The 27,491-nt window shown below is 38.9% G+C and overlaps 1 protein-coding gene across 6 annotated transcripts in view; it reads right to left on the bottom strand.

Annotated features, from left to right (window-relative positions):
• Positions 1 to 4,779: 4,779 nt before the first annotated feature.
• RHOBTB3 (Rho related BTB domain containing 3) overlaps positions 4,780 to 27,491 on the bottom strand; it is a 42,482-nt gene continuing 19,770 nt past the window's right edge. Inside the window, exons 2-13 of one of the 6 annotated variants that reach the window (XM_050986821.1) lie at positions 26,668 to 26,776; positions 21,240 to 21,432; positions 19,304 to 19,455; positions 18,359 to 18,470; positions 17,181 to 17,549; positions 14,874 to 14,986; positions 13,180 to 13,291; positions 11,507 to 11,680; positions 10,167 to 10,333; positions 8,930 to 9,026; positions 8,630 to 8,817; positions 4,780 to 6,394 (exon numbers count right to left, since the gene is read on the bottom strand). In XM_050986821.1, coding sequence (XP_050842778.1) covers positions 8,636 to 8,817; positions 8,930 to 9,026; positions 10,167 to 10,333; positions 11,507 to 11,680; positions 13,180 to 13,291; positions 14,874 to 14,986; positions 17,181 to 17,549; positions 18,359 to 18,470; positions 19,304 to 19,455; positions 21,240 to 21,432; positions 26,668 to 26,776 — 1,780 coding nt within the window. In that variant the 3' untranslated portion in view covers positions 4,780 to 6,394; positions 8,630 to 8,635. Of the gene's footprint in view, positions 6,395 to 8,629; positions 8,818 to 8,929; positions 9,027 to 10,166; positions 10,334 to 11,506; positions 11,681 to 13,179; positions 13,292 to 14,873; positions 14,987 to 17,180; positions 17,550 to 18,358; positions 18,471 to 19,303; positions 19,456 to 21,239; positions 21,433 to 26,600; positions 26,777 to 27,491 lie in introns of all 6 variants that reach the window. The other 5 variants (XM_050986824.1, XM_050986823.1, XM_050986825.1 and 2 more) reach the window with 5 other exon arrangements.

The following is a 27,491-nucleotide window of genomic DNA, read 5'->3' as shown; positions in this document are numbered from 1 at the left end:
GAATTATCTCCATGCCAACAATGTTGAGTCCCCATTCCTGAGAATTCTTGGGGCATTTTGTGATTGAACACCTGAGCCATTTTTGCCCTTCTTTTCTCCCACTAGTGAAGTTCAGCAAAATTCCACTTCTTAAACCCAGAGATTTGGGTCCTTTTTGCCAGGGTCAGGGGGTGTCCCTACAGCTCTGCAGTGCAGCAGCCCCAGGAACGCTGCCAAGGGGGGCATGGGGTGAATTGTGCTGGGGAGCCTCCCCTTGGCCTGGTGGCTGCTGGTGGTTGACAGAGCTTGCAAGAGTGCTGCTGGTGAGGGTGGAATGAGACAGATGTTTTACAAGCACATCCTTATTCTAGGTCACATTTCACTCTTCCTGTAAACTGCCTTTAGAATGTGTAATGTCCACATACTTATTAAGATCTGTGTATTTTTGCTGTCATTTTTGTCCAGATTCTTTTAAAAACCAAAAGAAAAATAAGAAACACTTTTCTCCAAACAGGAAAAAATCAAAAAATACAACACCTTTAAGGGGTAAAAGACTTGAATGTTTCAACAAAAAAGCATGAATCCAATAAATTATAGTTGCTGGAAAGCTGCTTTATATGCCTGTTAGAAATTATTATATTAGCTCATGAGGCACTGTGTAGCTTGGATCTAACTCTGCAAGTTCATATCTGGGGAAAAAGCAGGAGCATCCGTGAGGACCAGAAGGATGCTTGAGACCCCTGGGAGTGGGGCAGGGCACAATGTCCTTGGCACCTGCTGGCTTCACCAGAAGCCTGTCACCACTCCTCTGTCCCATGCCTGCTCACAGCTAGGATAACCTGTGGTGCAAAACAGATCTAAGCATCCCAGTTTTCAGTTTTGCTATTGAGGCTGCACCCGTGCTTGAGGTGGTCCCCACCTGCTGCTGCAGACGAGAAGATTTTGGTGTAGGGAAAAGTAGAACTCATCAGGTTAAGGAATAAAAAGATGTCCCAGTCTTTATAAAGTCTTTGTATATGAACTGGAGTATCCTTGGTCTTCAAAAGGATGGGTGTGTCATGGCCCAGGCTTGTCCAGCTGACTTCTCTTGTTAGCTGAGCATGGCAGAACATAATGTAGGTAGTTGTTGATTTCCATTTACAGACTATAGCCAGCCCCCCAGTCTTTATCCTTTTGAGCAAAGAATAGCGGGAATTTCATGTCTTCAGCTTGGAGTTCCCAGGTGAATCTCCAGGTCACATGGAGATTTCAGGTTAAAAACCCTAAAACAGTCTTCACCCTGACAGACACAAAATTCAGAATTAGTGTTGGCTTTCCTCTGATGAACTCTGCCTCCCTGACACACAAAGGACTTGACCAGCAGCCTGCACATGATGATGATGTATAGAGTGATATTCTTCTTGGCCTCAGCCATTGTTTTCAGCTGTCCTTGAACAAGAGGCTGGGAGTGGAGCAGAACTGAGAAAAGGGATATATATATCCAATACTGGAGGTTTGGGCGTTTTTCCCCACCACTTGACCTGAACTTCCTCCTCCTTTCCAAATGTGACAGCCACATATACAGGCTAAGAATGACTTCAAGACTTAATAAGTCACATGTTTTCAAAATAGCCATTTTCATAATAATAACATTGATTGCAAAATACTTGCAGAAAAACATTCTGTGAGGACATCACTTTACTGAAAAGTCAGAAGTACTGACCCAGGGAGGAAGAATAACTGCAAGCCTTTTAAAAATAAAGCATTGACTAGAATTCAACCTTCCACCCCAAACTACCCTCTATACTTGGTTGAAGTGCTGCTGCCTTAGGTGTTTGCCTTCTCTGTCTTCAACCTGAGGCTTCTGGAGCAGACCTGGACTGGCTGATATGTCTGACTTCGTATTGACACCAGATTTTTTTTGTGGTGACGCTGTGGACTTAAAATGACAGCTCTCCACCAGCAGAGCTTCCCCTAATACCACTGCAGTGAAGTGGGCACAAAGGATCCCAGGTAACCCATGACAGCTGAATATCGTGTCCCAGCCCTGGAAAGAAGACGCCATCTACAGCAAAGTTAGTGTCAATCCTCTGCATGTTTTCTAATTATCCACCCATCCATCCCTTTCTGCTGTAAATTTCTTTCAGTTCTGCACCTGCCACAGGAAAGCAAAAATCTCACCAGTCAAACTTTTAGGAATAAGATGAACAAGTTCCCACAGATTTTCAGCAGTGTCAGGGAGGATGGGATGGGTCTTTATAGTGTCCTTGTTGCCTCCTGTTTTCAAAACCACTGTAAATGTCTGACAGGTAACAAAACAATGCAGGGAGCCTACACATATTTACCTATAGAAAGGTTACTCCCACAGAGCCTGGGTGGGGAGCTAGCTGGATCAAGGCCGGACCCAAGACTGGCGAAGCTCTCGTATCTGATCTCCCCTTCCTTTTTTCCTTTCTTCCCTCTTTTTTCAATGCTTCATAAACCAGACTCTTCCTCCCTTCCTCCGAAATTCTCCCACTGCTGCCTGAACCCACTCTGGCTTTTGGGACACTGCCTGCAGCTTCCATCAGTGCTCAGTGCTGCTGTTGTGGCTCAGTGGGTGCTCACTTGAGGATGTGAGTGTCCAAGGTGAGGCTGGGGCTCTAACCAGCCTGGTCTAGTGGAAAGTGTCCCTACCCATGACAGGGATGTTGAGATAAGATGATATTTAAGACCCTTGCAACTCAAGCCAATGGTTCTTCCCAAGCCAGTTTGTTCTATGATTCCAAAAGGCTACAAAAAATATCACCAGTGTAACCCTCAAGTATGTTAATATATATCCATAAGTAATCACATAAGACTGATTAGAAACCTTTTTTTTTAATTTTGTATCAAAAATTTTACATAATCTAAAAATGTGCAATTTATTCAGCATACCTAAAAGAAATACAAGTGTTTCAGGATGTGCCTAATAAAATATTTATTATTTTTTCTAACAGGTTGGTGGGATTTTTTTTCGTTTTTTGTTTTTTGTATTTTTTTCAAATCAACCATACCATGGCTTAAGGACAGTAGGACAATAGCAAAGGTTTTCTGACTATCATGTAGAAAACCTTACTAATGCAGAAAAAGTTTTTTTTAGTCTCTCTGAAGCTTAGTGCTAGTTTGTGACAAGAACACAGATATATAGGATAGCAAAAATTAAGTTAATTTTGAGAGTTAGTTCTAATGAAGGACTCAGGAGTTTCATCTCTACTTAAACTTAAGCCTAAATATACTCTTTCAAATGCTATAGGTACTGCCTAGGGACATCCAAATACACCACTGATCTCTTTCCTTCATCCGAATGCTGCCAGTGCCCGGGGAGTTTGGGAGGTGTTGCAACCATTGGAAGTATTCCAGAAAAATTTTATTTTTTAAAAACCACTTCCTTAAATAACTTTTTTTTCCCAGCTGGTTCCTGATTTTTACTTTCTACCATAGTATAAGGTGGGGAGGTTATATCAAAGCAGTTTTTACTTTGTGCCATACACAGTTATAAATAAATACCAAATTCAGTACTTCCCTAATTCCTGACTATCTGTGATGGATACAGTCCTAAAGCCCCCACTAAAACCAGCTAAGAATAGCAACTCACAAAGCATCATTATCTACTTTCAGTCATGTTTCCACATGCTGAAAAAAGCTTAAACATAGCTCTAAGGTATATACGTTTCTACAGAAAATCCTCTTACAGAATGAAAATAAGAATGTCTAGTAAGATTTCCTCTAAGACTTGAAATTTATCAGATGGTGTATGTCTGCAAGTACAACACATCTGCACCTGATACAGGCAGCATTATGAGGATACACAGTTAAATGGAAATTTGCTTTATTGTCTGAACAGTAGTAAGCATTAATCTCTGAATCTCTGAATAAATATTATATATTTTATACTGCCTGACTTGTCTGTATAAAACCTGTGGCTATCACTGTCTAAAATGCATAATAGCAAAATACTTCTCTGATTTGCATATAAAGTGTTTGTATTTCCACTAAGCCTATTTTTAAATACCTATAAAACATTTACAGAAAATTAAAACCAGTAGTTTCTTATGTGTTTTCTATACACAAATCATTGGCAACAGACTAATTCCTAGAGAAAAAACTGGGAAAGCTTTCAAAATATTTAAAATGCAGGACTACGTGAAGCTTAGACTAACATTCACAGAGCTTTTGTGTCACTTTTGCACAGGTTGTCAGTATGAAACATTTAATCCCCACTTTTAATAATTGAGCTGACTTCTGGTAGAAGCACCCAAGGATGCTATCAGATGTCTAGACAAGATGTAGTTTAACTGTATGCACAAATTTTTCCTTGACTTTAAGCTTCAAAAACCTTAGAATTTTATTCATATCTATCCAGTAATTTAATTTTTGCTTAAAGTTTTGATAGCTATATTACTATAAAAACTCATTCTTTCATTTGTAAATTCCATAGATATTACTTTCCTACTAATTTTTTGTTTAATAATTTCAGTTTTCTTTCATGATCTGGAAAAAGCATTATCATTCTCTATTTTTAGGCTCCCTATATACAAGATGTAGATAAGATGTAGATAAGTATATCCATATTTTAAATAACTTTAGGATCTGCAGATGCAGAGTTTTTTTAAAAAAAGTCATTCTTGCCTAAAATGATCCTTGGAATTTTGAATCTGCAGCAGCCAGCTGAGTCATAAAATCTTTTATTTTATGTGTAGACAAAAATAGGGAAAGAAACACCCTCTCAAGTTCTGCAAAGTATCACCAAAAAAAATAATCTCTATGACTCTAAAAAAAATAATCTCTATGACTCTAGAATGGAATTTGAAAAGATCAATGTATCTATAAAACAGTATTGAAAAATATAACAATTCTTAAACCTTAAAAAAAAAAAGATTCAGCTTGAGCAATTTGTTTTTCCACCTTCTCATAGATGCAGTTTTCAGGTACATTTGATGTGGTAGAAATTCCACAGTCTCAGGCTACAAACCACATTACAAAGGCAAATGAAAAACCAGAATTGAAAGTACAAGAATGATAATGACGTGTTTAGTTTCTTGATTAGATTTTGCTTCTAGAAAAGCACCTATGCTCAGGAAAAGGCTGGGTTCATTTTGGCATTAGCACATGTATATACAATTCAGCAGCATGACAAGTTATTTTGGTCAAGAAAATGCTAAATAGCATCTGCAAGGATCATGCCAGTCATAATATTCTGAGTTTTTCTCTTGTATCTCAGAAAGGATCCACAGCTAGGTTTGTCCCACACGGTGTAGCTCACGAGCACACCATGATAACTAAACTTCAACTGAGTCCCTCCTGAGGAGGTTTGGGCTCAAAGTCTCACCACAAAAGCCAACATCCCTGGCAGGACAGGCAAATCTGTGAGGGTCATCTCCCTCATGGCCAGCACATCTAACACGTATTGTGGTGACTACGATTACTAGACACACTTTTCCCAAAAAAGCCACTTGTACTAGTGAGTTTTTTTGCTCAAACCCCAAGAAAGGCAGTTGACCCTTCTGCCTTTCTTCCTTGTCCTGTACAGATATGCTCTGGGCATACGTAGTTTTCCTTCTCTTTATTCCTCATGGGGAAAAATACAGTATGACTGCACTAACAAAGGTGTTCTGCAGATTGTGAAAGCAGGCTTTCTTCTCCTACTGGCAGGAAAAATGATGTCATTCATTAAATGTTTGGAGGCACTAGAGAGTACTGTGATGCATAGGCGTTCCTCTGGAATTAAAATATCAATTCATAGGGTTGTAACAGAACTACAGGCTTTCTCTGGAGTAATAAATTATTAGTAACTGCAATGCTTCTTAAGCCTACCCATTATATTGTGAACTAACAAATGCTGCAGAAAATTTTTGCAACCTGATGTATATGAAGAACTTATGACCTGGCTTCTCAGTTTCCCTGCACTGCTACTGTATTCCTATGCTACTATTACACACAGATTTACAAAACCAGTCTATTTTCAACAGATTCAGTTTAGCAGCCACAAATAACCATGAAAAACAATAAAATAAACAGAAAGGAAATAAGAAAGGGGAGCAGATGCCAGTCACGGCACTGTCCTGTAATACATTTAATCCCCATGAATATGAAGTCCTTGTGCTTTAAAAAAATCTTCACATATATTACTCAATGCTTCAAGGTAAAAATTAGAATGACTTGTTAGCAAAACAAAGAATGTCTGTAATTTCCAGAGGAGTTGAGCATCAGGTTTCACTCTTGACATGGTTTTTATATTTTATATAATCCCCAAGCCGAAATTTTGCAGTTGAAATGTACTTTATATGTACTCAGTCTCTTTACATTACTGTGCAGTGGCATTTCTGAGAGTGGATATAGTTCCTGTAATCAGCAAGCTGCTTCAGATACAAGTTTGAAGGCCATCGATGCATCTCTACAAAATTACGCTCTTCCACTAGAAAAAGAAATAAAGGAATTAAATGTAATATATAGACATAGAGCACATGTGCACAGGCTGCAAAAAGTATTTTAAAATAGATAAAAACCCATTAAAGATATAAATACAACTACAAAAGTAAATGTGAGTGCTGCCTATTTTGCTATGGCACAGAGGTAAGAGTTACCACACAATGTTTCCTTTTTATTAAGTTAGTAATAAAAAAGTTTTTTTTTAAAAATGAATACAATACTCATTAAGGAGAGCAGAGAGATATTCCTAAAGATGAGCATACTTTATCCCTAGAGAACAGTCATATGTGGTATGCAAGGATTTTTCTATGCTGCAAAACTATAAAGCAGGGTACATCAATTCCTGTGCCAGTGGTTTGTCTCAAGATCAGTACAGAAAGCAAGGTCAGGAGTGCAGCTAATAATTCAGCAAGACATTAATCTCTTATTGCGTGTGGTTTTTAATCACTGACATAGTCATATAAGAGTTTTTTACCCACATTATGTAGATTACTCTCCTCTGCATTTACAGGAAGATGCATTTTCATCCCCTTAACCCCAGATATTCCAGAGTCAGCTTGCATCCACTGCTCCTTGAGGGCCTCAGAGGAAGGCACAGAGAGAGGCTCACAGCCAGGAGAGCCTGAGGGCAGGCGGGCTGCACTCACCTGGGCACGAGGCAAGGCTTCAGTCCTCAGGGGAATATCCTACTAATCAAATCTCATTTCCTCTGATTTCCCTACGATCACCTAACTGATCAAGGGAAGCCAGTTGATGTAATGTTTTTGCATGTCAGTAAAGCTTTTGATACTGTTTCTCACTAAAACAGGATCTTTCTTGACAAAATGTCCAGTCCACAGCTGGATAAACACATCATGTGAAGGGTGAGCAGCTGGCTCACAGGTCAGGCACAAAGGGTGACAGTGACTGGGGTGACATTAGACTGGGGACCTGTCACTACTGGGGTTCCAAAGGCCTCCATCCTTCACCCTGCGGTCTTCAACATCTTAAGTGTCCTAGATGGAAGACTGAAAAGGACACTGAGCAAGTTCGCAGATGCTACAAATCTGGGAGGAGCTACTGACTTCCTCAAAGGAAGGGAGGCCCTGCGGAGAGGCCTCAGTGAATGAAAGACTGGGTGATCCCCACCCATAGGAAGTTCAAAAAGGGAAAGTGCTGGACTCCGCACCTGGGACAGGGCAACCCTGGATGTATGGGCAGACTGAGGAATGAGATGTTGCCCAGCAGTGCCCTGGAAAGGAGCCTGGACCTGGTTGATGACAAGTTGAGTCAGCAGTGTCCTGGCAGCCAGGAGGGACATTCCTGCCCTGGGGGCACCAGGCCCAGCATGGCCAGCCAGGCAAGGGAGGAGGTTGTCCGGCTCTGTTGTCCACTGGGAGGGCACCGCCTCAAGTCTGGGGCAGACTGAGGCACTACAGTACAAGAATGACATAAAAACTATTAGAGAGTGTCCAAAGGAGGGCAGCAAAGGGCCTTGAGCTGAAGCTGTGTGAGGAGCATCTGAGGGCACTTAGTCTGTTCAGCCTGGAGGTGACTGAGGGGAGACCTCAGGGGGGTCTGCAACTTCCTTTTGAGGGGAAGAGGATGGGCAGAGGGAAAAAGGAGGGGCAGAAACTCGAAGGGTATGGCCTGAAGTTGTGTTCAGACCTCCTCGGGAAGGTTTAGGCTGGATTAGGAAAAGGTTCTTCCCCCAGTGTGCATTTCAGCATTGGAACAGGCTCCCCAGAGCAGTGGCCACAGCACCAGCCTGACAGAGGTCGTGAAACTTTTGGACAAGGCTCCATGGTGTGACTCTTGGGGATGATGTTGTGCAGACCCACGAGTTGCACTCAGTGATCCTTGTGTGTTCTTCCAACTCAGCTAATTCTGCATTTCTGTGAAGGTCTCAGGTCTTGGAAAGCCCTTGGAGAGCTGCTGCCTGCTGCTGTGTTGCTGTCCTGAACCTCGAGGTGATGAGGTGTCACAGGTCAAAGAGATGCACCCCTCATCAGGGTGAATGAAAATCACACAGGCAATGAGCAAAACTTTCTAGTTACACCACCAGAAGCAAATACAAATGCTTGGAAAAATGAATGTCAGGTCCCTGGAAGAAGCTGGATTTATGTACTTGACTGGGCCATAATTTTTCATTTTGTAAGATCTGCTGAAGCATACTATAAAAATCCTATTTTCTTAAAGGAAAACCCTAGCACTTGAAGAAGTATCAAAAATGACCCATTACCTTGATTTAAATTAGCACGATAATATGAAGGGGTTGACATAAAATGACCAAACTGGTCCAGCAAATGCAGTTATGAGTGGAAACCTGGCCATTCCAACAGGACCCATAAAAATGGTGATGCTGTACTGGCTGTATCATGTTGTGTGCTGATCCCACACCAGGGTGGTGAAACATCCTGCTGGAATATCCTAAAGAAACCCTAATTATTTTCTCATGCAAAAATGGTATTATCCAGAACATTACTTTTCATCTCAGCAAAACATAAAAACATTTGTCTTTTCAAAATGAACAGAAAAATACCTGAAAGTTCTTGAAATTCAGGCTTTTGACTGAAGATGAGGTAGTTAGTGGCAATAAAATGAAGAAGCCAAGTTGAAAGGCAATCAGAATTGTGAAACTGTGGGGAGAAAGAAAAGACAAAAAAGCCACTTAATGCTATCATGTCTAAAACACAACCACATCTCACATGTCAAAAAATTTCTGGTTTCCATTGTGAAGCAATTTACTAAATAAAATTTTGACTATAGAAGATAATGAAGGAAACGTAATTTAATGGAAATATGTAAACAGGTCAACACCCATGAACAAATTAACGAAGTCCCTCTCCCAGAGGTGGAAAAAACCCCTGAGGTATCATGAATCTTGGAAATTTTGACATATGCACAGAGGCAGAGCTTCACAGGAATGGAGGGAAGGAATGTGTCATGTTGGTTTTGTGGTCTCCTCTTTCTGCAGAAAATCCTGTTTAATTAAAGGCAATATCCTACAGTCTAGTTTTTATTTTCGTCTTATGTTTTCCAACCCTATCTTTATTGTCTCTCTTTTTAGCCTCTTATCTTTTCTTTTCCTGCTTTTACGAATTTCTCTCAATATTTTATGCAATTGGAACTCTTTTGTCACCTTCATACCACATAATTTTCTTTTTTGACTAAAAGAGGAATGAGTGCATCTTTACTTGTCTAAGCCCCATCTTTCCTGGAAGAAGCTGTAATTAAGTTGAATTACTGCAGTGTGTCCATGACAAAAGAAATTCTATGGATGAGGGTGTGACTAGAGGGTCTGGAGCCCAAATCTTATGGGGGGCAGCTGAAGGAGGTGGGGTTTTTATCCTGGGGAAAAAAAAAAAAAAAAAAAAAAAAAAAAGGCTCTGGGTGACCTTATCACTCTCTACAACTCCCTAAAGGGAGGCTGTGGATAGGTGGGGATCAGTCTCTGCACCCAGATAAAAGTGACAGAAAAAGAAGAAATAGCCTCAGGTTGTGCCAGGAAGGTTTAGGTTGAATAGCAGGAAAAATTTCTTCATGGTAAAGGTTGTAAAGCTCTGGAGCAGGCTTGGGTACAGTGGTAGAGGCAATTCTGTGATTCTGTAACTGCACAACCAGCAATTAAAGGCTGAAGGATTTCTTCTGGCAGTTGACCCTAATAAACAGATTTCATACCAACATGTTTCCTTGGGAACAGAAATTGCTCTTAATATTTTCAAAACAACTTCTAAAAGTCAACATATGTATTCTCATTTGATATTCACAGTAAGTACCTTAGCTTTTTTGAGCAAGCTAACAATACTGAGGCTTGTGGAAGCCAGTTCCCTGCTAGGCATGCTCTGAAGCTGCGTGATGATGTAAAGTTCACAAATATGCTGGAGTCTCATTACTTGGTACATCTCTGCACAGATCAGCAGGGACATCGCCTGGAGAATACTGGCTGAAAAACAAGAAGACACAAGTTACATGTATTTTACCCTTTTGACAAGATGATCAAAGGTATTTTTCACCAAGTTGAATTTTAAATACCTAAGAACAAACACAAAATCAGACTCCTGTGGTCACCTTGTTTTATTTTTTCATTATTAAAATTTTTTTGTTTTCTGTATCACCTTATTCTTCCAGATAAGCTATTCAATTAAGAAAAAAAAAAAGTGTTTAGAACTTTTTGGCAGATGGGTGTGAAGAATTGCTGTCAATATTGTGGATCTTGAAGATGATGAGTCATGTGCTGCTGATCTGTTTAGAGAAACTGAGAATTAATAACTAGATTTAGCTAAGTTCTCTTTCAGAAAAGCACTTTTATGATACAAGAAAATATAGCAAAAAGTCCAAAGACGAAAAAAATAATGACTTTCTATCTTAAATACAGCATGGTAGTTGCATTTTTAAACTGATAAACAAGAAAATGTTAGGTGGAGTGAAAAGAGAAACATGGAATATAAAAATAAAGTAGAATAGTTATTTCAAAAGAAAACAAAAGCAAAAATACATATCACAATAGCATTTATTCATTATATCAAGGAAAATTAGCTACATTTAAATCAAGTTTTAGATTTAGTATTCAGATTTTCTTCTCATAAGAAAGATAATGATCAACACATAAAGAATATTTTAGCTCAATTTTTCTTGCCAAACACTCCTGTTGGCATATTTTTCTGGGTTTACATACACATAAGATAACCATGTGTATAAATAAGCTATTCTTGCAATTTAACCTTGTTTATAATTCACCCAGCTATATGTGTGTTCAAGAAATGACAACTTTTAAATTTAACAGAGAATCCAGACTAGAAAGCAGTATTACTGTAATGTAAAAAAAAAAAAGACCAAATATTAAAATGGATCAGAAATGAAACTGAAACTTCTTTGAGTCTTGTTATGTGAGCACAAAGCAAATAAATAATTTTATTAGAAATATTTCTTCTATTTTACTTGTATAGGACAGATTTCTTTTTTTATTACACAATACAAAAAAGTTATCTTTCTTGAGACATTGCACATTCGAATATTGGCAATTTTCAATCAAATATTGGCTACATTACTCTCTATCAATGCCCTGCTGTGGAAAAATGAGTTACAGATATAGAACTGTGTTTTACAGTTTCCTTACCTGGGCAGCAGGAGTCAGTGTAAAGGTACTCTAGGAAGGACAGGAAAGTGTCTTTGGAAACCCCATACACTGGAACTTGAATGCTATTTGCTTCTAGATAATTACCATTAAACATAGCTGCCATAACCTCACAGCGAGCCACCAGAACTGCCCTGTGGGCTGGTACAGTTGCACCTGCAGAATGCAAGACAAAAATAAATATACAGTGATTTTATATAACACAGAAAGATCTTCATTTTAAAGTTCGTGTCTTCTTAGGAGGTCTTCACCCCACCGAACATGATTAAAGTATTGAAAATTGACAATGACTAACAACACACTCACTGCATAATAGTTGGGATGAATAATGAAGAGTAAAATAAAACAAAATCAACAAACAAAAAATTATTTAAGCCAAAAGGCAATAGACTTAACCAACTGAGAATAGTCAAAATCGAATAAATCTGTTCACCCTAACTGAACCTCCAGCCCATTTCATAAATATGGAGTGTTGTGAATTGTTATGCAAATGATTAATGTCTGGACTTGATGATCTTAGGGGTCTTTTCCAGCCTGAATAATTCTATGAAGAGTCATTTATGTTCACCAGTAACCCTGCTGGTAATATTTGTACAGCATGACCATACAAAGCAGAGAAAAGGCAAATTTTCCAGATGAAATTCCATTAAGTCCAGTAAGTAAGTGTAAATTTAAATAGATTAAATACTGTGCCAAAGTGAATTTCCTGAATGGTTGTCTTATGAAAAAAACACTGATGATTTTTTCCCAGAAATTTATTAATTTTCTATTATTTGCAAGTGAACCCCTTGCTTTACTACAGCCTTTGGAAGACGCGGAGAGGCCAAAAGCCCAGGGTGGAAGAGGCCTTCCAGGCTGCAGAGTCCAGCTGGACTTGAGCAGTCCAGCTCAGTATGCAAGGAAGTGCCAAACAAGAGCCGGTCATGACAGCAACCAAACCCAAAATGCCCAAAATGAGCATTTAGTGTTGGATGTAAATGTTTTAGTCAAAATTATAATAAACAGATCAACTCATATGCAATATACTGTATATACTTACAAAGAAGTTACTGTTTTAATTATGTCTTTAATCACAACATTGGTACCTGAGTAATTGTTTGAAACCTTCTGGCATTTACTGTCTTTTGTTCTGTTTCTACCCTCTGTACTTCTACTTTCAAAATGTCTGAGCTGCATGCTATGTATCCTGTATGTGCTTGTGAATGGACACTTATCTACTAATTAAGATATTCAGTCATGTTCTGTGTCTTCACACAGACACAATGGGCTCCAATTTTTCCTGGCTTCCATATTTCTGTAAGCTAGAAAACTCAAAGCAATGATAATCCAAGGAATTGCTCAAAAACTTAGAAATTTGTTTGTCTAGTTAAGATTAGGGCCTTCAATTTTTCTTAGTAGTTACTTAATTTTGATACAATTACTCTGATGAATTTGAGGAAAAAATTGGAAGATGTATCAATTATAAGGAAAACAGTTCACATTTTATTAGTGGATAAGCATGGTTTTAAAAAATACTTGTCAACAATACTGTCCACAGTGACAGCAAAGCACTCATATTTCCTTCGTTTTGATGCCATGGTCACTTCCATGTCCCACATTCTTGAAGAGGGGGAAAAGGGTAAAGGATGGAGGCCAAGGGAACAGTGATACTGTACCTTGTATTTTGAAGATTACATCAGCCAGCACAGGTGTGTTAAAGAATAGCCTGAGAGAAGTATTATAGAGCCGTTTTAACTGGTGAGACTTGCAGTCCTTTACAGTGTTTAGCTGAAAAATAAATTGGTAATTAAGCGCTGTCATGAGCAGCTGCCCACAGAACTAAATATTATGGGGCATCATTTATATGGGAAAATAAACAACAGCTTCTGGCATGTCCATTCCTCTGCAATTGCTTTTTGTCTTCTAATTTCCTGTTCCCTGCAGTGCAGCAGCTCTGAGGGGCCTCTTGTCCCTCACAGTCACATTTGAGCTCTCTCCTTGGAATTCTTGACCTACCCCATCCAGCCCCTACAGGCAGGTTGGGCTTCATCAGTTTTCTGGAGTCCAAACCTTTGCAGACATTCCCTGTGCAGACCCAATGCTGCAGCAGAATGAGGTTGGAGGCTCTGGTGGGAGCAGGATGGGACACACATCCACCCTGCAGTGTGATGCCGTGTACAAAGGCAAGTCATCTGGAAGTTTGGTGTTTATCTTGCCCTGGAATTACCTCCACAGAGGCAGAGGGAGCTCACAGGCTGCAGCACAGACTCCTCTTGCAATAACCTGGTAGTATCAAGACCCTCCAAAACCCAGTACTCCCAGTTAGTTTTCAGTTTTGGTTTTCTTTCCTTAAGAGTGTAATTTAAAAGCTGAGTAAAAGAACTATATTAAAATCGTGTCGCTAGATGCTGACAAATGAAATTCAGATGAGGTTGAATTTATGGTTAAAATGTTAAATTTATAAAATTTTTCGTTTTACTAAGAAAAATCACAATTCCTTCTTTTTGGCTTAAAAAAAATGAATGCTTAAATGGGAAATAAGAGTACCCTGAAAGCGTAAATAAAGAATAAAAGAAGCTACAACAGCTCAGGCTCACTATGTTAAAAGTCTTCAGGCTGTCCAAGGCCAAACCTATAAATGTTTTAGTTGTGGCACTAAGGGCTGGTAAGCCTAAGACAGAGCAGTCATAAGCTGAAAACAGTTCAGTGACTTTTTGATGTCTATATTTTATTGTTCCTAGAGTATCTGAGAGGTTTTCCTTTCTAAATCAACAGAAATCTTTCGAGCAAGTTCTATATTATCATGGAATGTATATGCTCAAAGAAAAAATGTCTGTAAAACTAATTCTATATTAAAACTAATTTTACATTGTGACTTTTTATTAACTTAATTATATGTTCTGGGTTTTGTGTGGTCTTATACTGAATTAAATATATTGAGTTACAGACAGCTTTCCACATCACAGCATTTATATGAGAAACCACCCATCTGGATCTACTGCAGAAGCCAAACTTTTGGCTCATGTTCAGGAGCAAATCTTTCCTGGGCAGCCTCTATTACATGGGAATTAGCAACCCATAATCATATTGCCAGACAATGTTTAAAGCTGTGAATAAAAAAGTAATCCTTTTAGAATAAAAGTAATCCTTTTAGAATACCTGCTTGTGTGGTTTTTACCAATTACATTAATTCTGCATGTTACATCAGGATCTCTGTGTATGTGCCAGCAAACTACCCACTGAAAGCATGAAAAAGTAGAGGCTGTTTATTCCAAAGTGACTTTAAAATAGACTGACAAGAAAACCTTGTCTACAAAACAATTTCTCCAAAACTTAATAACTAATGGTGACCCAAGGGAGTTAGATGTACCTTTCCTGGAGTTTTCAGGATGCATTTAACTTTCTCAAGCACATGTTCTGTTTTATCTGGATCCTTCAGCTTTTTTCTTATGTCCTCTTCTAATCGTTCCCACTGGAAAGCACCTATCACAAAACCAGGGGGAAACAGGTTATAAAACAAGCAAGGCACAGGCCTGAGCAGGCAGAGGAAAGATGATATCAATGCCAAACACATCCTGCAGAAATGGTAGGGGGTTTGCAAATAATTCAGCCTTTTAGGAAGGGCATAATGCAATTTTTGCTCATTAAATTTTCATGGTACTTTTTATAGTGCAACCAAGTACCAACAGACTAGAGCACCTCACTTGCTTTCACACTCAATCTATTCATTCCTCCTAGTTCAGTCACTGTATATTGCAGGTAGAGATTCAGAAAAAAAAATCCTTAATGTTTCAACGTTTGTGGAAATTTTTTACTTTCTGCCCGTGCTGCTGGCTGCGTTGCTCTGTAGGGGTCGGAACTAGAAAAATTCAATGTACAGTTACATTCTTAGTCCTCACAGTTAAATCAGCACAATGTTTGCAGTAGAATTTCTGTTATTCTTGTTTTCGCAGTCGAAGCCATGGCATTAACTGAGTTGTCTCAACAGCCTTCTTGGAAAAATGAAGAGAGTAAAAACAAAGATAGTTTTATCTTCATGTGCTTTGCTGGAGTAAGTCTCAGAGGAAAAGTGGGGTTTTGTGGTAACTTTCAATTCTAACCCAGGACAAGACGGAGACAGAAATAGATCAAGCTCAGTAACAAGCACAACTCAGCACAGCCCTGAAGACGCTCTGCTGTCAAGAGGCTCAATCAGCATCCTCAGCTCACTTATCTCCCATCTATATCACACTGGTTAAGGATTTATAACCTCATGGGCATCATGTCACAGTCCTTAAAATCTAAAAAATCATGATTTGTTCTCTTCACAGCCTGTACCTCAAGTGCATTCACCTCTCAGAGGCACCAAAACATAAAGCAGAGCTCTGCCTGCAGCTGCAAAGTTTCACAGCTCCTTGGCGGCATAAAGGAAAGTAAAAAAGGAAAATTGGTGCACAGAAACTAGACCCAAGCTGTAGATGGTAACAGATGAAGATGCTTACAAAGATTTTTAGACTGGAGGAAAGAAGGCTCAGGGGTGAACTTTTTGCTCTCTTCAACTGCCTGGAAGGAGGTTGTAGCCAGGCTGGGGACAGTCTCTTCTCCCAGGTAATAAGTGACAGAACAAGGGGAAACAGCCTCAAGTTCCACCAGTGGAGGTTTAGATTCAATATCAGGAAAATTTCTTCACCTAAAGGGTTGTCAAGCACTGGAGCAAGGTGCCCAAGGCAGTGGTAGGGTCACCATCCCTGGAGGTACTGCAAAAATGTGGTACCTGGGGACATGGTTTAAGTGACGGGCTTGGCAGTGATGGGTTAGTGGTTGGAATTGATAATCTTAAAGATCTTTTCCAAGCCAAATTATTAAATTACTCTATGAATTAAAAATACTGCTGAAAATCCAGTTTTCATCCCCTATCTTGGCTCAAATAAATACGAAAAAGAAAAAAAAATTATTCACTGATTTTTTTTTTCAGTGAAAAACTTCTTCATCTATTCTTTATGTTTGACACTATTTTGGAAAGAACTGCCTTTGATGTAAAAACTTCAACTGAAAGCTGAAAGATTCTCTGACAGGTTAAAAAATATTTTCTAAAGAACAAACAGGCATTAGCTACTTCCAGAAAAAAAAACCCAAATCTTTCTGCTGAAGAATTCTAAGCAACATCTGAAAAGTTAAAAAAATATCAGTGCCATTTTGATAGCTGGCATTAGGTTGGTGATGTCACAGACTGTACCAACTGGTAGCAGAACTCATGCAACACATCAGAGGTCTCCACATTCTAGCCACTTATCACTGTTTTCTCTTCAGCTGCACCATTCTCAGAATAAAAATTACTTGAGTTTTCTTAAGCAACTCTGCACTCTTGCTCTTCTGTTTAGAACATGTAACTATTTACAGTATTTTTAAAGCCCAGGATCTGAAACTGACTCAAACTCCAAACTTTTTTTGGCAAAATTTTGCATGTTATTGATGTTAGCCTGCGGAGTAACTTAATTTAGGCCCATTAAATCTGGAATGACAACTAACTTAATTTTTGTTATAGGTGATGGTGTTTTCATTGTGCATAGTATTGACAAGGGATAAAATAGGTGTGGAAACAAGGTGAGACATCATCTAGCAACAGCAAAGCCATGTTCCTTAGGGTGATGCACATATTCCTTCATGAGACAATAGGAAATAGGTTGCCAGCAGGTACCTGAATAAATGAAGTGGAGGATATCTGGGAGACAAGAGCCGAAGATAGAATCCTTCACCACCACCCTGACTGGTGGGACACAGGGTGGGACCCTGCGGGGGGAGGAGGGGAAGGGATCCCCCGCCTGCACCGCAAAGAGGCTCTGTGCCAGCTGCACGACGGAGGCGTCGTGGGCATCAGACGGGCTCTTCACCCCAAAGAGCAGCATGAAGAGGTGGCTGACAGAGCAGAGGATGATCTTGTGAGCCTCCACTGCTGTGCTGAGGTCCTCAGGGTAGAAGGCCACATCTGCACACTGGCAGCCACAGAGCAGGTTGTGCAGGTCTGCGTTGTAGTGTGAGGCTTCACCCTTTAGGATCGGCATCTTTTCTGCAAAAGAAGCCAGGCTGTAGAGCCTAAGTTTTACAACCTTAGCAAGTGCTAAGAACAGGACAACTGGCCTTATCAGGTCAGTTTATTTTTAAAAGAGATCTTCAATAAGAATATTTCTTATATGCTGTTTAAATATCTTGAGTAAAATACTCGAAAAATGGAAATATTTAGTACAGTAAGTTAAGAAACACTTAGTTTAATAGTAAGTGTCTGTCCTCTCATGAACCCTCTACAGAAAGTTACACTATAAAGAAATTTTGACTGTGTATTCCAAATCTAAGAGGTCTGAGCAAATTTTTAGAACATGGAAGAAGAGACAACTACAGATTTACAGGCAACTACTTGTCAGTAATTTTTTCACTGAGCAAATGCATCAGATGCTCAGAAATCACATAAAGGTGTGTACTTCTCTCCCTTGCTTTATCTGCAGCAAACAAAATCACTATTTGATTATACTGTAGATTAATAATTCATACTCTAACAACCTTCTTTTGTAATCTCTCCATTTAGACTTTATGTAAAGATTTTATGAATTCATGTTTTTGTAAATCCACCAGAAAACCATTCCTATTAGTTATATCTAAAATAAACTAGAAATCTAGTGTGATGTTATATATTGCCATACAATTCTCCCCAAGTAAATTAAACTATCACTAAAGGTGATGCAACATAACCAGCACAGCTGACAATGGATAGCACAGCTCATAGTAACAACTGTTACTTAAAAATGTTGTAAAAAATATTGATAGTGTAAAGAAAGTGACACACATAAGGTATTACACTAGAGACCAGATATCAATGAGCACCTGGCTGTTCAAGCTGAGGTGGTTGGACTCGACGGCACTTCTGCGTCTTTTTTCTTTTCTTCATTTTTTCAGATGACTTCTGATTCAAACTTTGGATCATAAAATATTCAAGCTAAGACAAGAAATATATTTAAAAAAAAAAACCAAAACACTTGTTATTTAATAACAACCTATACTTCAAATTAAGGGGTATAACAGGTTCAGTATGCAGGGCTAAAGCTGCTGATGCTATTTCCAGTCGTCCAGGAAAGTCCCAAAACTCATTTTTGAGAAGCTACTATATTTAGATAGAACTAGCACAATTTAAAAGACTATTTATTCAAATGATTATGGGTAATTCTTGTGTATTTAATCTTCCTAGAACTGACAGACACAAAGATGTTCAATTTACTGACCTCTTTAAATGCTAATTCTATCTTGGGGAGTGGCTTCGTTCAGCAGGGTGTTAGCCAGCAAGATAAAAGGACAAGAATACAAGTGGAAAACTTACTGCAATGCGTCAAATAGCTTTCCTAAATCTTCCTGCTTAAAACCAGAGCAACCTCGCTACTTCTAATTCAGATATCATCATAGATTCATAGAATCCTGGAATGGTTTGGCTTGGAAAGTACCTTGAAGACCATTGAGTTCTTCCAATCCCCCTGCCCTGGGCAGGGATACTTTCCATAGATCAGGTTGCTCCAAGCCCCTTTCAACCCAGCCAAGAACTCTGCCAAGGATGGGGCACTCACAGCCCTCTGGACCATTCTGTTCCTGGACCATTCTGACCACCCTCACTGTGAAGAATTTCTTTCTAATATCCAACTTGAATTTTGCATTGGTGGGAACTCGACACCTGCTGGAAGGGCCCATGGTGTGCCTCCCCTGGCTCTCTGAAGCCCTCATATCAGTCATGCACCTCATGCATGTTCCACCCTGCTTCCAAACCTGCAGATTCTCACTCACCACTCCTCCAAAGTATTTCTGGATGTAGAAGTCATTAAGAGTGTGCAGTTCAAGGTAAGTGGCTCCTAGTTCCTTCGCAAGCTGGACTCCTTCAGAAGTTGTGACACAGCTCCTTCTGTCTGAAGTGCACAGGGGACAGGTGCAAGGCACTCCTGGGGTAAAAAGTGATGAAAAATAACCATTTTGGCCAAATAATGCAGAATTCTTAGATTCCTAAATAACTGTAAAGATATCTTACTTACAGAAGAACCAAGAGGGAAATGAAAGCATAGGAATTTTAAAGTAAGAAATCTGTAATGATAGAAAAAACTCCAACTTCATAATAATAAATTCAAAACACTACTCACTCTACAAACCTCTGTATACATTACATTAGCATTACTTTCTTGATTTTGTTAAGGTGGAAGAGTTCAGCCAGACTTATGGATGTCAGATTTGGCTTTGGCATGCCCAGATCTTGTACTAGCCTGTAGGTGTTATCATTCATTAATGTCACCCTTAAACCTGTTGAATTGTTGTGGCCTGTCCATGCAGGAAGTACACACAGTAGTGAAAAAAGAAAATTTCCACTCCAGACCAACCTTTGATGGGTTTGTACGTACTGCAGGATCTGATTCATCTACATGTACTTCACATATTTTTTTAAAAACACAAAATGGGTACTTTTAAGATTTTGCCATTTAAATGTTAAAAATCTTTTAGCCACATTGGGTCAGCTTTGCTTAATGACAGTAAGAACGTGGCAGCCATGGATGTACTTTCAAATGTGCTGTGCATGCTCCCTGCTAATGTCCTCTGCCTAGACCTATGGATAACATAATAAAACAGCATTTGTTTTTAATCATTTGTTTTGGCAGCAACATTTACCAGTACAGAGGATAAAGATCTTAATAACTTGTATGAGCAAACTGCTGTGTTCACAAATACCTCCTAGAAACAAAAGGGTTCTGTGTGTGCACAGCAGTTTGCTCTGACAGGTCCCAGGGTAAACTCAGAGATCCAGCCTGGTGTCTCTCGTGGCCACATTACTTAGGGAGGAACACAGAAAAAACTAAGTGGAAAAGAAAAAATAACTACTAGGGGAGTCATACAGTTTGGTGATATCCTCTTCTTAAAAACAAAGTTTAAGGAAATGCTTGAGGAATACAAACAATTTACCAAGACCTTGCTTTTAGAGATTGTTTGATTTATGACTCCTGTATAAATCAGAACATGAAAGTTCTGGGTCATGATCACTGAATTACCAAATGGAAGAAAATAAATATTTAACTGTTATGCAGCTCTTTAACTGTCCTATATCTGTCACTGACTAAAAGGTATATAAGTAGACTTTAGCAACACTGAGCATTCCATCCACAGAGAATATACTCCATATGGATTAATATTTCTATGTACAGTACAAAATAAATGTCTACATCTACAGTCATCATGTGTCTTACTCATTAAAAGGAGGGACTCTCAGAAACACTTGTTTTAGTAAAGTATAATGAAGTAAAACACAAGCCAGGGTTGTGGTTTTCATTCATTGCTTTAAGAAGAAAATCCCAGAGAATTTCAAGACTTTCCCCAACCATTTTCCAACGTTTTCAGAATGCTGGATATAATTTTATTCTCATACACTACAGATACTTTATACCCAAATGTACGTTGCCTAATCCAAATTACTAGAAACCCATGTGTGATGGCTCCACAAGACGAGTCATTGCAGAGGTCAAACAAGGATAGGTTGCTTATCATCACTGAGGTTAATTAAGCACAGTGTTATTGCCAGCACATCAGTCTAGAGAGACAAAATACATGTGCATATTACTGTCATCCTGACAGACTAATTGTTTCTGTTAGCAGCTTGGAAAAACAACAAGCTTCTACTGAAATTACATTATACCCAACTTCCAAATGAGATTTTATCTGTTGTTACAGGAGGCTGGATACATACCGTTTTTTCTTGCACCAATCGCAGAAATTATTACTGGAACTGAGCAGTGATTTAGTGCTTTTTTTACCATTGGCAGATAGCTGTCCTTTAGTTCTTGAAATGAAGTCTTGTCATTGACAGAGTATTTAATCACAATAATATCAGCTCCTCCAATGAGCCTGCAGGAAGTGTACCAGTCACTGTCAAATATATCCTAAAAAGAAAAAAAAACACCAATCAAGAAATTACTGTCTATAAAGAAAAAGATTAAATATTCTATATTCTTAATGCAAAACTCTACCTAACTGTTTTTTTCTGATTAGATCTTATTTGAAGACATGCAACAATGAGCAGACTTCCTGCTTTGTAATTTCCTTGTCTGGAGAGCAAGTTGTTTGTTATAATAAATCATAAATATTTTCCATTCAGGAAAATTCAGGAGAATTCAGGAATTCTGCCAGAAGAATTAACAATAGGATTTATCAGGGAATACTCTTTTCAGGAAGAATCTTTGCTGCTTTAATTACCTAACTTTAAAATTGCTTCATTTAGGAAATAAAAGCACCTTCAGTGATAGATGTTTTCAGCAACTCATACAAAAACATTATTAATCACACCATTTTAGAGGAAGGGTACCACTGAATTATTCTATGTACTTATGAACTTTTAAATACAGACTTAATAATTCAGTGTGACTTTTATCACTAGAGCTTCTACACAGCTTCACCAGGTATTAATGTATTCAGGATAAGGACTTCAGTTGCATACCTAAACTTTCTTTTTCAACTCCATATTCAAATTTTCATTGCTCTGAGCTGAGAACTTAACCTCTGAAATTGTTTGATATTCTGTTCATTTACAGCTGTGCTGTGTCCACATGCAATATACGGTTATTTCTTGTGTATCTGTCATGGAACTGTGATTCCACAATTTCTGCTTCACCTGGAGGTAGCTCATAAACACCAGGGGAAGCCTTGATTTGAATGTATGCTGAACTGAAAACTCTTGAGAGAAGTTTGGAAGTGGTCCAGAGAACTGAAGAAAACCTCCAATGACCCGAAATACAATTGCCTCTTAGAACAGAGAGACTTTTTTGCCCTTTTCATACTTAAAGGGGACTTACAAGAAAGATGGAGACAAACTTTTTGGCAGGGTCTGTTGTGGTGGGATAAGGGACAATGATTTTAAACTAAAAGAGAGTAGATTTAGGTTGGACATAAGGTAGACATTTTTTATACAGAGGATGGTGAGGCTCTGGCACGGTTTGCCCCAAGGAGCTGTGGGTGCCCCATCCCTGGCAGTGCTCAGGGCCAAGTTGGATGAGGCTCTGAGAAATCTGGTCTAGTGGAATGTGTTCCTGCACATGATAGGAAAGAACTAACAATTCTCAAGCACATGTTTGTGCAACCCCTCCCCAGCATGGCAAGGGGGCTGGAAGGAGATGATCTCTAAGGTTCCTTCCTACGCAAATCATTCAGGGATTCTGTGATTCCATGGCAGCCCTGCATAGCATGTGAGGCAAAACTAGAAGAACTTGGGACACTGAGGAAAAAAAATGGAAATTAGCAGTAATGAAATAAAGACAATGTGAAAATAGGAATAAATGAGCGGAGAAAAAGTGACAAAAGGGCAGAACTCAAAGTTTGGGTAGTGGGGAGCAATTTGAGTTTTGTAAAGCAAGTACAGAAATAAGAGTATTACAAATGGGTGAGAAGTACATAAAAGAATAGCAATATCAACCAGTGGCATGGCTTGCATTGTCAACATACTATTTTTGATCACTTCAAAAGGGTTATTGTTTGAAATCTGGTGAGGTAGCTGCAATGCTCTTAACTACAAGAAGTAGCATGACCCTGATGGAAGTCGAAGTCAGGGAGTATTTGCCTAAAGTGTCAGTTCACATCATTCCCAATTCAGGCCTTGACCTTACAAAGAAATAAGTCAGGAAATAAATCACAGTACACATTCCCATTGATGTCTGTAATAGAAGCTTTTGTTCTGCAATAAGTAAACCAGAATTAACAATTTATCAAGAAATAGCTCTCACATGATTAACCATGTTGACAATAGAGGAGGTCAAGTGCATTGCTCTTGATATTTGTTTTTTTGAGACAACTCAGTTAGAGACTATTATAATCCCAGGGTAAGGACAGTGTCAATTAGCACTTAATACAGTCATTTAAGCCCTGTTAATGGTATAACATTTACACATAAATGCACATTTAGCACCTCCAGAAGTAGGACTACCAGCTACAGTGTTTTGAGACAGCCATCAAGATGGACATTTGGAGAACTTGATCACAAAAGCAGGCAAAAATGGAGAATTTTCAAGGGACAGCTTTAGTAGACTTTAATTGATGAAGATCTCAATTGAGAATTTTTAACAGAGTGGCATACATTTAACACAGCAAAGGTTTAAAGGAAAAATACAACACAATCCCAAAAGTAACATGGAATATAGATCTGTTCTGTTCTGTTGGCAGACAAAAAGAACATCTGTTCCTTTGCAATTTCCTTCCCTCTGACCATTTTCAAGATCAGCCCAGGTCTGCACTTGCCCATCTCTACAAGACTGGAGACAATGTGTGGTATCATAAGCAAAGAGTAGAGCACAGGTCCACAAACACACGGTAACTGCACAGCTTTAAGCATGAGTAGTAAAAAATGCTTATGGAAACTTCCTGTGGAATTTAATATGTGTATTTTTATATTGTTTGTAGATTTGTTTTGTGGTATGTTGGTATATTGTTTTTCACTCACTCCAGTCTACAACGGAGATAAATCTCATGTGCCACGAAAATCCTCCAAAAATATTTCTGACAATGGGCTATTTGCACAAGACATCCATAAGACAGAGCATCTAGAGCCTTCATTATTGTTTTTAGAGGACCTTTCATGCAAAAATGACAGGGAGAATGTCATCAGATGATGAACAGCCATTCAGATTCAGGAATAACCTTAATTTCAGGTTCCATCTATGAAATTTTTGTAACAGCTACTCCTCATCATGCTTCCTGCTCCATTTCACAAGTCAGATGTTGGCAAAAAGAAGAAGTATCTGTACAGGTAAGGTTATTTTATTATGACCTTATTAATTATAATTTTAATTATACTTCTGTTGCTGTTCCACTCAGGACATATTAGGAAAAAATCTTCATTTTTTTCCTTGCATGCATTTATTCTAAGTGTCTCACATCATATTCTTGCCATTAGTAAATTATACTTCTCAAGATTTAGTGTTGAAAATAAAGCTTTCAGAGGCACTGAAGATATGATTTTCCTACAAATTCACATGATCCCTGAGGACAACAATACTTGCTTTGTTAAAAATGATTTATGAATGCCTTTCTGAATGGCAGTGAAATTCCTCACACAAGTGCCCTTGCAATGCCCACACTCTTTCTGAAAGCTGCTCATAAGTGTCCCCATGTCCAACCATTCCAACCCTGGGTCTGAGGCAGCAGCAATGCCAACCACTCTTTGTGGGGAAAAGGGTGCCTGGGCACCCAGGAATGTTTCCCTGGGACTTCCCCAGGATCCAAGAGAACTGCATGGGGGACATTGGAGAGCATCCCTCCCTCTGATCCATTTACAGACCCAGTCTCCATTACCAAAACCTCCTCACACTGACGTTCTCCACATCTCCACATACCAGAGCCTTCCCCATTTCTTCTTAAGATTCCTCTGCAATTTCTTATCAGGTCTGCAGCGGGACAAAATTTTATGGGTGTACTCTCCATAACTTACTAGTCCCCTGGACTTACTCAGATAAGTAATCTGCAGCACAGACGGAAGTATCTCCTCCAGAAATCCCCCTAAACATCCCCCTCACAAAGCAAAAGAAGCTCATATTGGCCTCTGTCTTCTTCTCATAAATGAATTTAATAGTATTTTTTACCAGGATATCATAACTTGTTGTAAATTGTCACCTCAGGCATTCAAGCTTAAAAATAAGAAGGGATGACGTACGGAAAAATGAAAAGTTACTAGCTGTCATTTTTTTTACTGAAGCAGTAATATGTCTAGATTTCTAAAAATTGTAAATAAAATCTGTACATTGCTCAGATCCTCTGCCTTTAGACATGGTAAAGGCTGGCCAGCATAAGGAGCACAAGGCAGCATAATGAGCACGAGAATTATGATAAAGAGGAAAAAGCCAGAGAACTACACTATGGCTGATATCTCTGACATAAGAAAACTCACAGTGTTTGGGGACTACTCCTGTTGGTACAGTAAATAACAAGGAAAAAATACAAAAAGGTTCAGGGAAAGAGATTGTTGTAAGGGAGAGTTAGAAAAAAATATTAACAGTGCACCTTCTCAAAATTGTAGTTAATATTTGTGTACTAGTGACCTCCATGGGGCTCACAAGTACACAAATATATTAACTGCAATTTAAATATATTAAGTACAATTTTACTTCAGGTGTCTTTGGGAAATGACAAATATAAATTCTTCTGACCCTCCTGCAGACTCAAAAGGCTGAGCAGTATCCTGGGCTGACAGGTACAGCAGCAGACTGAAACTCAAGAAAATTAAAGTGCACCACAATCTGCCTTGAGGAAGGATCCCCCCACTCACTGTGGAACTCTACTCAGTAAAACCACATCAACACTACGCTTCCAGACTCATGGCTGTAGAAGACAAAGAACAGCTGTGTTTTGAGACTCATAGCTATCAGTGTACTCAGTTGCCAAGTTCATGTCCAGGACTCTCTTGCCTTAATCATATGGATTTAGTCTCGATGAGGTACAAATCCCAGTAAAATGCAAATCTCTTTTGGGATCAGATGGTAGAGGCTGAAATACCTCAAGGCCCACCATACCAGCACCTCTATGTTTTGGTAAGATGAAGCAGGGATCCTTTTCCATGCAGAATATGGCTGGAGGCAACATCTGTCAACATTTTGAATTGTTCTATTGTTTCCCCAGGCTAGCAGAGGAGCAGCCCTAAAGGATCTGCTGTGATATAGTTAACCTCAAGCACCCAGGCTGTGGGAAATGGTCCTGCTCTGCCTTACCCTAGCAAGGACACTGCTTTATGCATGACACACAACCTCCTGCAGAGCCCAGTCCTGCTATCTGACATGTCTTCCATGAAGACAAAAATGCTAATTTGTCCTCAACATTCTCAGTAATACATCTCCTGCCTCCTTTAGCTGATAGAGGCAAAAAAACCTGAGGCTGCAGAAATGCAGTGACTCAGGCAGCAACAAGCTAACTTTTGAAGGGCAGAAATTAAAAGGTGCACAGAACTGAACAACCTTGCTCTGCAGAAATGCAATTAAAGCAATGTAAAACCGCATCAACTCTGTCTCCAATCTATGTCCTTGCTTCCCCTTCTCCAGCTATGCCCACTTGCCTTCCCACCTCCCTTACCCACCTCCCTCCATCCCTCTGAAACAGCCTTTGAAGCCCTACAGACTTCATTTATATTCAGGAGATTTTACTCTTTGCTGCGCTCCGGTGACTCCAGCAAACTGCACATGCAGGTCACATGCAGCTTCACAGATTAGAAACAGGATCCCCCAGTCCATCTGAACTGGTGTCTGTAAGCAGCTGGCAAAAAGAAATAAAGAGCAGAAGGACAGCTAAACTGGATTGTTTCATTTTAAGATTGTTGGCTTCTGATCATTTCATGGAGATGTTATGACTCCTGCAGATTCTACAAAATGTTTCCCTTACAGGAGTACAAAAATCACCCAAAGGATAAAATTATGAAGCTGAAACTGATTATTGTTTTAATTTCTAAAAGCTGGTAAGCTGAGGGGGTTTTTTTAAGGCTGCTAAGTAGTCATTAAATATGTTTTAATTTAGATTATCAGCATAATTTCTTACATAATCATTGATCTGCTCACACTCCAAACTAAGTTTTCTCACTTACTAACAAAAATGCTGACAACTTGTAACTGTGTCAAAATATTTTTTTATTTACCATCAGATTAAGGTAATAATGTTAAGACATGATTATTCTTTGTAGGAGGAATAAAATTATTCCCTTGATTATTATATGAATAATATAGAATTCATATAATATATAAGCCATCAGATCTTTCAGTCTGTCATTTTTCACCGCTGGAAAATTTACTGCCTTTTTTTAGAGAAAAATTAAATTTCATTTTATTGTTGGCAAATATTTGGAGAGAGAACTTATGGTGCAGTGTCACAAAGAAGGCATTCTTGTTTACCTCTGGATTGTCTTTCACAAAATTTCCACTAAGCAACACAGCTGAAAAAAACCCCCACCTTTTACAGGGAAGGCCAAGCAGAGGCT

The sequence above is a fragment of the Serinus canaria genome, chromosome Z (assembly GCF_022539315.1).
Source record: "Serinus canaria isolate serCan28SL12 chromosome Z, serCan2020, whole genome shotgun sequence".
Lineage (NCBI taxonomy): Eukaryota > Metazoa > Chordata > Aves > Passeriformes > Fringillidae > Serinus > Serinus canaria.
This window is presented reverse-complemented; position numbering and strand designations above follow the sequence as displayed.